Below are 12,685 nucleotides of genomic sequence, written 5' to 3'. Positions count from 1 at the left end.
GACGTGTGGGCGCTCCCATCAGGAGTGACATTTCACGCCGGGCGGCTATTTTTCGGCACAACGCCGGATATTTACAACGAAGTCCGACAAAACATTGTTACCGACTTGGCTGCTACGAACAACCTCGCTTTGACAACGAACAGCTGAATGAGATTAAAAGCGCTGTGCTTCAAACTCGTCCTGTTTATGAAAGTCGATTTTCATATGCTGGTGTTGTGTAGTAATGAGCAGACGTGACTTCAGCGGCGCGTGCTAACTTTTTTTAATGCGCGCACACACTAGATATCATGAAATGGCGAACTAGATGTGCTACGTCCCATGCCATTGGCTACGTGAGCCCAGAGTGATTATTGGACACGTAGTCCATATACTACATCGTTGAATTCTAAACTGTCATGACTGAATGGAAGTTAAGAAGGCCAAATCAATCCATACCAGCGACTATAGATAATGTTGCAAATATTGTTAATTTAGTACGTGACACAGATGGATTCGGACCACAAATAGGATGTCTTGCTCATGTAGTAAACCTAGCTCCTAAGAGAGCAGTAGCAATCAACAGTGTGCCCTGCCTCACTTTACAAACAGTAAAGATTGTTCTCAGCACTTTTACACAAATTTTTTTCAGATCAGTAAGAAGTAAGCACATAAATATTATGCACTAAAATACATGTTTATATGATGGCAATTTAATTTTTGCTTGTTAGCAAAAAAAAAACAACAACAACAACAAAAAACGAAACAAAAAATATAATTTATTTTTTTACAGAGCATTAGATGTATTGAATCGGATCGAAAATCGTGTCCTCTGTATCAAAAATCGTACCGAACCATGACTTAACTGTATCGTTGCATCCCTATGGAACACCATTGCAGAAGCTATGACGGGAAAAGTTTTCATTTGCCTAAATGCTTAAGTTATTAAGTTTGTTATTAATCTTTTTTTTTTTTTTTTTAAACACATTTATTTTGTGTTTCTGTGCGGTATCAATATCGTTGTTTTTTACTTAAGAGGCATGGTCTATTGTTTTTAGTTGTGATTTCTTAAAAAGTATTTTTGAATTTAAGAGTAAATATTTATCACGTTTAAATGGGTGTACTTGATCTATTAATATATACTGTATTCTCACTGTGTTATTGTAAATTGGTTAAAAACAAATTGGGGGGGGCAATAATATCGCAATAATTTATGAGAATAATTATCGCACACTAAAATTTATTATCGCGACAGGCCTGCTGGAGTGTAATAAAAGCATCAACTTTTGAAACTGTACTCAGGCTGCATACCAGCCACGTTTGGTTGATTAAATAATATCATGGCTGATCATCAATATTAGCCTCAATTTTTTTCTCAATTTACAATCTACAAAATCACTCTTCAAGAAAGTTGTCATACCTGCGCAGGAAGCTTTCCAGCGTTGGTGGGCTTGCTGGTGGACCAGGCAAGTGTGTGGGCCGAGCCACAAGCCACCCGGTTGATCTTCTTGCCCTGCAGCGCCGCCACCAGCCGCGGCCTCTGGATGGCGTTGGTGGTGCCGTCGCCCAGTTGGCCCTCGTCGTTGTCGCCCCAAGTGAACACTTCTCCTGAGCCCGTAAGAGACAGCAAAGAAAATTGGAACGCGACACTATTTTAACCGTTTTACTTCTCAAGATTTCTTGGACGGAGCTTCACCTACCATCCTCAGTGCAGCACACACAGTGCAACGAACCGGTCGCGATGGCGATCACTTTCTTCCCCTGGAGGCCTTGGACCTGCCGAGGCCTCCTAACGTGGTCGTCGGAACCGTGTCCCAGTCGATGGTAGTCTCCTTTGCCCCTTAAAGAGGCAAAACCACACAAAATTGAGTCGTATGTTTGCCGATTATAGAGTTGGGGGTGTGTGATGAGAAACTTACCAAGTGTAGACCGCTCCTGCCTTTGTGAGCGCTACGGAGAACTGTGAGCCGCATTCCACTTTGACCACGCCCATGCCGGTCAGTAAATCAATCTTGAGCGGATGGAAGTAAATTATCAGGTTGTGAATGTGTTGTGGTAGCTAGCAGTTAGCAAAAATGTGTCAAAACTCATTGACAGTGATAGACATCCAATCAATTTGAACAGGAATGATCTGGCAGCTCTCATTTGATCGTTTTGTCAACCCTCCGAGTCCAAATGGATTAGAACTCTATCGCTGTCAATAGCAGTTAATGGAAAATACAGCAGAGTGGTAGATGGTAACTCACTTTCATTGGTATTTTGCAGCCGTCGCTACCCCCTCGACCCAGTTTTCCGTAGTCACCGTCACCCCAGGACCACACCATGTCATCGTCAGTCAGGCAGAGTGTCTGGGCATCGCCGCTACCGCAGGCCACGTCGATCACTCTGTGGCCCTGCAGAGCATCCACCTGTATAGAACACAAACATCAGCTTCATTCACATCCAATATTTAATTATCATTACCTTCGCAGGTAGGTGAAACCTACGAAAGTTGTAGGTTACGTATTTGGTTCTGTATCAGTAGTTTTCTCGTCAAAAATGTCGATAACAAAAATATTTCGTCGCCGAACAATTCTTTCATGATGACGACTAGCTAAAAACGGGGCTTGGAGACTAGAACATAACGATACTAATGCTAGATTTCATCTATTCATCCATCCATTATCTTTCGCTTGCTCCGGGGTCGGGTCGCGGGGCAGCAGCTTTAACAGGAAAGCCCAGACTTCCCTCTCCCCAGCTACTTCAACCAGTTCCTCCGGCGGGATCCCAAGGAGTTCCCAGGCCAGCCAAGAGACATTGTCTCTCCAGCGTGTCCTGGGTCGTCCCCGGGGCCTCCCGCCGTTGGGACATGCCCGGAACACCTCTCCAGGGAGGCATCCAGGAGGCATCCGAACCAGATGCCCAAGCCACCTCAGCTGGCTCCTCTCAACGCGGAGGAGTGGCGGCTCAACGCAGAGTCCCTCCCAGATGACCGAGCTTCTCACCCTATCGCTAAGGCAGAGCCTGTACACCCTGCGAAGGAAACTCATCTCGGCAGCTTGTATCCGGGATCTTGTTCTTTCGGTCACGACCCACAGCTCGTGACCATAGGTGAGGGTAGGAACGTAGATCGACTGGTAAATCGAGAGCTAAGCCTTTTGGCTCAGCTCCTTCACCACTACGGACCGGTGCAGCGGCCGCAAGATCTCTCGCTCCCTCCTACCCTCACTCGTGAACAAGACCCCAAGATATTTGAACTCCTCCACTTGGGGCAGGATCTCATCCCAGACCCGGAGAGGGCACTCCACCCTTTTCCGACTGAGGACCATGGTCTCGGATTTGGAGGTGCTAATCTTCACCCCAACCGCTTCACACTCGGCCGTGAACCGTTCCAGTGAGAGTTGGAGGTCACGGCTTGATGAAGCCAACAGCACCACATCATCTGCAAAAAGCAGAGATTCAATGCTGAGGTCACCAGACCGGACCCCCTCAACACTTCGGCTGCGCCTAGAAATTCTGTCCATAAAAGTTATGAACAGAATCGGTGACAAGGGGCAGCCTTGGCAGAGTCCAACACCCACACTGGGAACGAATTCGACTTACTGCCGGCAATGTGGACCAAACTCTGACATCGGTCGTACAAGGACCGAACAGCCCGTACCAAGGGGTTCACTACCCCGCACACCTGAGGCAGCCCCCAAAGGATTCCCCGAGGCACACGGTCGAACGCCTTCTCCAGATCCACAAAACACATGTAGACTGGTTGGGCGAACTCCCATGCACCCTTGAAGACCCTGCAGAGGGTGTAGAGCTGGTCCACTTCCACAGCCGGGACGAAAACCACACTGCTCCTCCTGAATCCAAGATTCGACTTCCCGACGGACCCTCCTCTCCAGCACCCCTGATTAGACTTTACCGGGGAGGCTGAGGAGTGTGATCCCTCTATAATTGGAACACACCCTCCGATCCCCCTTCTTAAAAAGGGGAAGCACCACCCTGGTCTGCCAATCCAGAGGCACTGTCCCTGATGTCCACGCGATGTTGTAGAGGTAGGTCAGCCACGACAGCCCCACAACATCCAGAGCCTTTAGGAACTCCGGGCGGATCTCATCAACCCCCAGGGCCTTGCCACCAAGGAGCTTTCCAACCACCTCAGTGACTTCAACCCCAGAAATCGGAGTCCCCAGAATCTGCTTCTTCAAAGGAAGGCGCGTCGGTGGAATTGAGGAGGGCTTCGAAGTATTCTCCCCACCGACTCACGACATCCTGAGTCAAGGTCAGCAGTACCCCATCTTCACTATACACAGTGTTAATGGTGCACTGTTCGTTTTCATCTAACGGTACGAAAATGTGACATAATTTCTGTCATAGGTTCACAATGCGTGAGTCAGTGTGACATTTTCATATTGTACGCGGAGTGCATCAATTGGCATCGTAGCAGTGTTTGGGTCGTGTCACTCATGTGCAGGGCTGTCAACAGACTTGCAGGGGCCCTGGGACTGGAGACCATTATAGGGCCCCCCTCTCACCCCACCCCCACCCCTGCCACCGGCTTGTCAAGACAACATACTCAGTACTTTAACACTTTGCAAGCAATTACAGTGTAAATGTTTAAATTATTTGAGATGGACAGTTAAATTTAACAGACTGTAATGTGATGTGACAATATAAACAATTTCCATCTATTGTCCCATGTACGATACAGTACAACTGAGAGTGCTATGCCTGCCTGCTAAGCAACAAAACGGCATAACTAAACATCCTGTGCCTGCCCCCTCCACATCCTTGGGGTTATCAAGCCCTCAAACAGTGATGCGCCTAGATTTTTTGACAGCAAAATCATTTATAACATCAGTGAAATCCAGTTTTTAAGCAAGCTCACGCTCAATTGAGAGCATGGTGTTACCGGCATCCCCAAGGGGCCGCTGTCCCCTACAATATGACCAGCTTTACCAATTCGGAGCAGACAAAGAGGTGGGCGAGCGTATGCCCATACAACAAAAAGCTGCCCTTAAGCTGCTTTTTTTTTTTTAACAAGAAAGTGCAAAAACATTAACCATCAAAGACAGTACTTATTTATCAACATCCCTGTAGAACACAAAGCTGACCTTAAGCTGCTCTTTTTCACAAGAAGGTGCAAAAACATTCGGTGTTTCAAAAGCAGTACCGTAATTTTCGGACTATAAGCCGCTACTTTATTCCTTTATTTTGATACCTGTGGCTTATAGTCCAGTGCGGCTCATATGTTAATTTGAGTTAATAGGTAACACTTTATGTGACAGCGGCATCATAAGACAGTCATAATTATGGCATGATACTATCATAAGGATTACTGAATACTAATGTCATTAAGTGTCATCCGGGAAATTATGTCACTAGCTTCATTTATTTCCAGCTTGAATTTTTACATCCATTCAAAAGTGAAATCTTTTGCCGGATTACACTAAATGACATCTGTTATAAGCATTCATTAATGCTAAGGACAGTGTCATGTCAATAATTATGATTGTCTAATGACAGTCTTATGTCGCCACTGTCAAATAAAGTGTTAGCAAATACCATAACTAACAATTGATGAAACAACTGGAACAGTAACTGAAGAAATAATTAGCACGGAACATGAATTCTGATTAAAATTTACATCTTTTCAATGCAATGCATGCTAGGAGGCATGTTGGATGACAACAGTATTTACAGCAGGTGGCAGCAGAGGTTGCCTGTTTCCCCCAAGGGAGCAGTGATGGCTAAATGAAGCTTCTTGAAGGAATGAAGCTTTGCAGCCAATTGGTTCAAAGATTCATGGTGGTTCATTTGGTCTTATGACAGTCGTATGATGCCGCTGTCAAATTAAGTGTGACCGGTTACTATCTTTTGGTGTAAATATCCCATAAAACAGTGAGGATAGCTGCGGCTTATAGTCCAGTGCGGCTTATCTATGAACAAATGCTGTTTTTGGGCCAAATTTGGTGGGGTGCAACTTATAGTCAGGTGCGCCTTATAGTGCGAAAATTAGGGTACTTATTTTTCTCAACAATACAATTACATATACACTTTCCACATCTTCTGGAAACAAACCAAGTGCTTTTAGAAATGAGATTTTTAACCAATATACTTTGTTTTCAAAGATTTCTGTACAATTTCGCATGTTTGTAGTGTTACGGCTCTACTTAACCTTGGTTTTACACGTTCTGCATCTGGAGTAACTTTTGTACACCAGACAATGCAAAAATGGAAATGGAAATACACATTAGCGAATTCGCTAATTAGCATAGCGCTCAGCGCTAACTAGTCACATCTCAAAACCAACAACAATAAAGGCTAAGCTGTACAAGAGGGTTTGTGTACTTACATCTTATAGACGCACACCGGACTTTGCAACACACCAGAGACATTTTCCAATTAACGCAACTTGAACCTACTGCTGGACAACTGAAAGGCAAGGAGCAACGAACCATCTCTCCTTCCCTCTTGGTCTAAAACATAACTTGCGCACAGAAGAGGACTCAAAGCGTGACTGTCCAGTCCTTGCCTGTCTCATACACAAATTTATTTTCGAGTCTTTTGAACAGCAGTAAATCTCTCGCTTAGTAACTTCCGCTGCAGCCATCCTAACCTTGTGCATCCATTATGGTGTCCAGACGGCAGAGGTGTCTAAAATTTCGTTCCGCTAGTAGCGGCTGTCATTAAGTTATTAGGAAAAAAAAATCATCGTTTTTGAACATTTATGAATCGTAATCGAATCGTCACAAGTCGAATCTCGATTAATCTAATAATCGATGTACTGGCACACCGCCAGCTTAATTGAAAATAATGCATTGCTTTTCCTGCTAAGAGTATTATCATCACGAAGTTGGCGTTGTCCTTGTAAACGCTTCAATATGTTCATGTCAGTCTATGTTCATTCTTAATTGTTGGATACCTTTTATTAATTTTTTAACTAAAACCTTTGAATTTCACAGACGAAAACATTTTGAGTAACTGTCGACTAAAACTAGACGAAATGTGTAAGAGATTTCGTCGACAAAACTAGACGAATACGAACACATTTTAAAATGACTAAAATATGACTAAGATTATCGTATTTTCTGGGGTATAAGGCGCACCTTCAATGAATGGCCTATTTTAAAACTGCTTTCATATATAGGGCGCACCGCATTATAAGGCGCAGTAGTAGTATTAGTAGTAGTAGTAATAGTAGTGGTTGTGTTATACATCCACTAGATCAGGGGTGCCCAATCCCGGTCCTCGAGAGCCCCTATCCAGCTTGTTTTCCGTGTCTCCCTCCTTTAACACACCTAAATCAAATGATCAGCTCATCAGCAAGCTCTGCAGCAGCCTGATAACAATCCTGATTACTTGATTCAGGTGTGTTAGAGGAGGGAGACATGGAAAACAAGCTGGATAGGGGCTCTCGAGGACCGGGATTGGGCACCCCGGCACTAGATGGTGCTACCCTAAAGGGAATGTCATACCATGATTAACCAATATTGATCCATATATAAGGCGCATCGGATTATAAGGCCCACTGTCTGCATTTGAGAAAATTGAAGGCTTTAAGGTGCACCTTAGAATGTGGAAAATAAGTAATAAGTATTTTCGTCCAGAAGCTGCCAAAAACAACACTGTTCTCTATGTGTTTGTTTTCAAGATAACTGAAGAACGACTAAAGGGATTATAAAACACATTGCACCAGTTTGGGCTTGAGCTGGTCCTCACTGTCCCCGTGACCCAGGCGGCCGTAGCGGCCCTTTCCCCAAGTGAAAAGCTCTCCGCTGGCCGTGATGCAAGCACTGTGCGCTCCACCCGCGGCGATATCCACCACTTCCACTCCCCTCAGAGACTCGATTACACGAGGACGATCACAGGGGCTGAAAGTGGAGGGAAAAAAAAAGAACAATCATCCCTGTTGTTATCCCTGCCCCTTACTGACAGTGTGGTTTATCCAGGCAGATTAACGTCTCTCAGCAGGAACTTTTACTTTTTTTTTTTTTTTTTTTTTTTTTTTTTTAAAAACCGTATCCAGCAATTTTCCCACCTTCTGTTGCCATGGCCTAGTTTTCCGTCCTCCGCTTCTCCCCAGGAGTAAACCTCTCCCTCCGACGAGAGGGCCAGGCAATGTTTTCCTCCGGAGTTGACTGCCACTTTCCTGATGAATACGTGCTGGATGGACTCCAGCAGGGTCGGAGTTGACACAGACTCGGTGCCTCCGATACCCAGCCTGCCTCCGGCGCCATAACCGGTGGCGTACAACTGCAACAAGAAAACGTATTTATAACATTAAACACTCAGGCGCCACATATAAGGCAACTAGGCCTGACCCATGAATTTTTTTTTTTTATTGCCAACGATTAAAAAAAAAAATATATATATATATATATATATATATACATTAGGGCTGTCAAAATTATCGCGTTGACGGGCGTTAATTAATTTTTAAAAATTAATCACGTTAAAATATTTGACGCAATTAACGCACTCCCCCCGCTCAGACAGATTTAAATGACAGTACATTGAACTGCTTGTTAATTGTGATTTATGGAGTTTTGCCGCCCTCTGCTGGCGCTTGGGTGCGACTGATTTTATAGGCTTCAGCACCCATTACATTGTGTAAGTAATTATTGACATCAACAATGGTGGGCTACTAGTTTATTTTATGATTGAAAATTTTACAAATTTTATTAAAACGAAAACATTAAGAGGGGTTTTAATATAAAATTTCTATAACTTGTACTAACATTTTTCTTTTAAGAACTACAAGTCTTTCTATCCATGGATCACTTTAACAGAATGTTAATAATGTTAATGCCATCTTGTTGATTTATTGTTATAATAAACAAATAGTCCTTATGTACTGTATTTTGAATGTATATATCCATCTTGTGTCTTATCTTTCCATTCCAACCATAATTTACAGAAAAATATGGCATATTTTATAGATGGTTTGAATTGCGATTAATTGCGATTAATTACCATTAATTAATTTTTAAAGCTGTAATTAACTCGATTAAAAATTTTAATCGTTTGACAGCCTTAGTATTTATAACACTGAACACTCAGGCGCCACATATATGGCAACTAGGCCTGACCCATGAATTTTTATTTTATTTTATTCCCAACGATTTAAAATAAAAATTATATATATACATACATACATACACAGGGTGGGGCAGAGCAACTTGCTTATTTAAATTTGGGACCCTGAAGCGCTGGTTGCTCTGAGGATGGTAGGGAAGGACTTATTTGAGAGGGAGGGGCTTAAAGTTTGTTTCTTAACGTGCGTTATCTATTTTGTGTTTATTTTTCAGGAACCCTAGTCAGCATCATGGAGTTGACGAAGTTAGTAGGCGCTTTTAAGACCATTCAACCATTTGATTTTCACTTCACAACACTTGGTCACTGTCAGTTCACGTCGCCGCAGTGCTACAAAAAAACAGGTATCCTTTTTGTTTTGCACACACATTTTCCATTTTTGTGAAAGCATTTAGTCCATTTCTAATGAATCCGTATACCGTACGACTTATAATCAAATCGGAGCCTCTGAATCTTAATGAATCGTTAGGTGCCCAAAGATTCCCACTTCTAGAATAGACGCGCATAATACTTTAAAAATCAAATTTTATGAATGAGTGTTTTTCTGCATCATATTGAACACTGGTATGAGAGGAAAAAGGTTTTGAAGATGCACCTTTCCATCGGCAGTGACCGCAAACAGCGTCTGCTCCCCTCCGATGAGCTGCACGGGCCGCAGCGTGGCGAGGGCTTCGGTGGGCGTGGGCACTTTGACCTTGGCGCCCTCGATGCCGCCAAGCTGTCCGCGGTGGTTGTGCCCCCAGCCGTAGATGGTGCCACTGCCGCCCGCCGACAGGGTCCAGTCGTCGGGCCGCCGGTTCATCCACTGCACCAGCTGCTCGTCGTGCTCACGTTTGAACAGGTCGTGGCTCTCGTGGAGAACATTGACGCTCTCGTGGTCGGCCATGAGCTCGCGAATCTTTTTGGTCACCTTGAATGATACGGTTTTATAAGAATTTTCCATGGGAATTACCGTGACCGGGACGATATATGTGTGATGAAATTAATCTTCGATAGAACTATTAAAGAGGGAAAAAACGATATTTTTTAAATTTGAAAAAAAAAAAAAAAAAAAAAAAACTTTCTTGGCAAACCACAGGTGTGAAACTCGGGGCCGGAGGAAAGATTCAGTCCGCCACTGCATTTTGTGTGGCCCATGAACTTAAATGACGAGCATTGATTTCCTTGTTCTTCAATTAAATAAAGTTGAACCCTTTACACTCCGCGTTGTCGCAACGTCATTTTTTGACCAGCATAAAGATGAACAGTAGCTCTTTCATTTAACACCGGATGGAAGCATTCCCACATCATATTTAAAACGAGCTTTCCCGAGGCGACTGGGGAATCCAGTCAAAGTTCGCGTCAGTGGCCGCCATCTTGCATCCAAGTTGTTTCATATTATGTCTCTGCAGGTATAATCAATTTTTCTCTGAATGACATCGACAAAAAGGCATCACAACGACAAGGCAGGGATAGAAGAGGTGTAGAACAACAGTAGAAGAGCATCCGGTCCTTCAAGCTAGGCGCTAGTGTTGTCACAGATTACTTGAAAAAGTAATTTAATTACTGATTACTGATTACGCCTCAAAAAAGTAATCTAGTTACTTTACTGATTACTTCATTATCAAAGTAACTAAGTTACTTTAAAAGTAATCAGTTACTTTTTACCCATTTTTCTCCCTTTGCCGCCTCAACATAAGAATGACAACAGAAAAATGTCATCACATGTAACTGACTTTCCGATGATTGAATTTAAAGGGGAATATCAGAATTTCGCGCTAGCTTAGCCACTATGGAGCCCTGAAACTAACAAATATCTGACAAACTGCTTGGAATTTGTTGAAATCAACTCTACCGACCAATTAAACCCAGCTAACTCTAAGATTAAGCCTAATGTCAAAACTTCAGAATTTCGGGTATGGTTAACAGCATATGAGTGCCAATGTAAAACAATGCAAACTGACGGCACAATAATCAACAACACACAAGTGGATTGTACAGTGCAATAAACACAAAGGTGGTGGCGGGCACGGATGCGCGTGCAGCCGTGCACATTAACAACTCGGAAGTACTCCTCTCAACACACACACGGTCAATTTGGCCACAAAATGTGGTGGCAACCAAACACTTTACACTTAATCGGACTTAAAACACATCCCACAGATGCTAAACGAACACATCACCTCACGGCATAAATGTGCAACACGCATATGATGTAAACAAAGCTTGCCAACTTGGAGTGATGACTGCCCGTCATTGCTACGGCAAAGCTACGAAACGGCCGCGCATGTAGGGGGTCCAACCTTTTGCTGATACTCTCCAGAATGAAGGAAAAATACTCACCTTCATTCATGGATATCCACAGATCAACATTCCCTCACAACGTCTCAACACTCGGCGTAAATGCCCACCCGCCTCAGTCCCACAACACGTGACGCGAGACCAAAACAGGAAATAGCTAAGAGGTTGTCATGGAAACACGTACTGGGAAGCTTTTATTTTAGCATTTTCTATTCAAAATGCTCTTCGTACATGACTACAACATTCTTCATTCTACATACGTTATGAGGCAATGAAAAAATAGTAATGCAGAGACACTAAGGAAACTAACTTTAATCAGATTACTGATGTAGAAAAATGAACGCGTTAGATTACGCGTTACTGAAAAAAGTAATCAGATTACAGTAAAGCGTAACGCGTTACTGACAACACTGCTAGGCGCCAACGCTAATCTACAGCTATATCGCTGCTGTCCTGCCTGCCGCTCTTGCTCTTTGCTGACGTAATTGCTGCATGCATTCCGATTTGGGAGACTTGACAGTTCAGACCGCCGCCACATTCTGGAAAAATGTGGCCCAGATCAGATTTAAACCAAATACGAAAGTGACCCAGATCGGATTTGAAATTGTTCACTTTTAAGCGACCTGTCCCGTTCAGACACTCAAGTTCATGCCTGACTCGTCGGAAAAACACAAAAAAATCGGATTTGTGCATTAAGACCTGCAGTATGAACCTAGCCTTATTGCTGATGCACACCTCATCCAGAAAAGGTCTGGGCAGGGATGTCCTTTTGTCTAGTGCCACGGCCACCCTGGAGGCAGTCGAGTAGCGGCGGAACCACGCCCACTTGTGTGTCTCGGCGCAACATGGCAAAGTGTCCAGCTCCAAGTCGCAGGCGAGAGCCACCAACACCTGATGTGGAGTAATAAAATTGCGTTTAATGGTATGTGTCACCTGAATAATCAGATATATTTTTCCCAAATAAATACCTTGAAAAAGGGGCTGTGGAGCAGCTGTTTCCCTCCCCGGACAATGGGGTCCTCGTATTCGTACTGCCTTTGCAGAGCCTCGGGAAGGCCCTTAACCAAGGCGGCTAGTGCGCTGCCTGTAAAACTCTACGACAAAAAGAAATCAAGTCAAGAAAGTTGTTAGGAACCAAATTTGGATCAGTGCGCATCCCATCTGCGTGGTGACTCACCACGGCACGGGCCTCGCCATCCGTTTCGCCCAGCAGCCTGTTTATATTGATGGACTGCCCAAACTCTGTGGTCAGAAGCTTTCGCAGTCTTTGCAAGGCCCACATTCTGTGTCCGGCAGCTGTGTAAACACAACAAAAAAAAGCTAGGAAATGTTCGGGGTGGAGACCACCGACACCATCTGT

The 12,685-nt window shown here is 43.9% G+C and overlaps 1 protein-coding gene across 3 annotated transcripts in view; it reads right to left on the bottom strand.

Annotated features, from left to right (window-relative positions):
- Positions 1–12,685, bottom strand: part of herc2 (HECT and RLD domain containing E3 ubiquitin protein ligase 2) — a 118,833-nt gene that overhangs the window by 23,820 nt on the left and 82,328 nt on the right. For 2 of the 3 annotated variants that reach the window (XM_057840736.1, XM_057840737.1), the window contains exons 72-81: positions 12,503–12,621; positions 12,294–12,419; positions 12,061–12,216; positions 9,641–9,955; positions 7,991–8,205; positions 7,646–7,823; positions 2,223–2,384; positions 1,896–1,987; positions 1,678–1,816; positions 1,397–1,591 (exon numbers count right to left, since the gene is read on the bottom strand). In XM_057840736.1, the coding sequence (XP_057696719.1) occupies positions 1,397–1,591; positions 1,678–1,816; positions 1,896–1,987; positions 2,223–2,384; positions 7,646–7,823; positions 7,991–8,205; positions 9,641–9,955; positions 12,061–12,216; positions 12,294–12,419; positions 12,503–12,621 (1,697 nt within the window). Of the gene's footprint in view, positions 1–1,396; positions 1,592–1,676; positions 1,817–1,895; positions 1,988–2,222; positions 2,385–7,645; positions 7,824–7,990; positions 8,206–9,640; positions 9,956–12,060; positions 12,217–12,293; positions 12,420–12,502; positions 12,622–12,685 lie in introns of all 3 variants that reach the window. The other variant, XM_057840738.1, reaches the window with a different exon arrangement.

The sequence above is a fragment of the Corythoichthys intestinalis genome, chromosome 7 (genome assembly GCF_030265065.1).
Source record: "Corythoichthys intestinalis isolate RoL2023-P3 chromosome 7, ASM3026506v1, whole genome shotgun sequence".
In the NCBI taxonomy this organism is placed as follows: domain Eukaryota; kingdom Metazoa; phylum Chordata; class Actinopteri; order Syngnathiformes; family Syngnathidae; genus Corythoichthys; species Corythoichthys intestinalis.
Note: the sequence above shows the minus strand (reverse complement) of the source record. Positions and strands in the feature narration are given on the sequence as shown.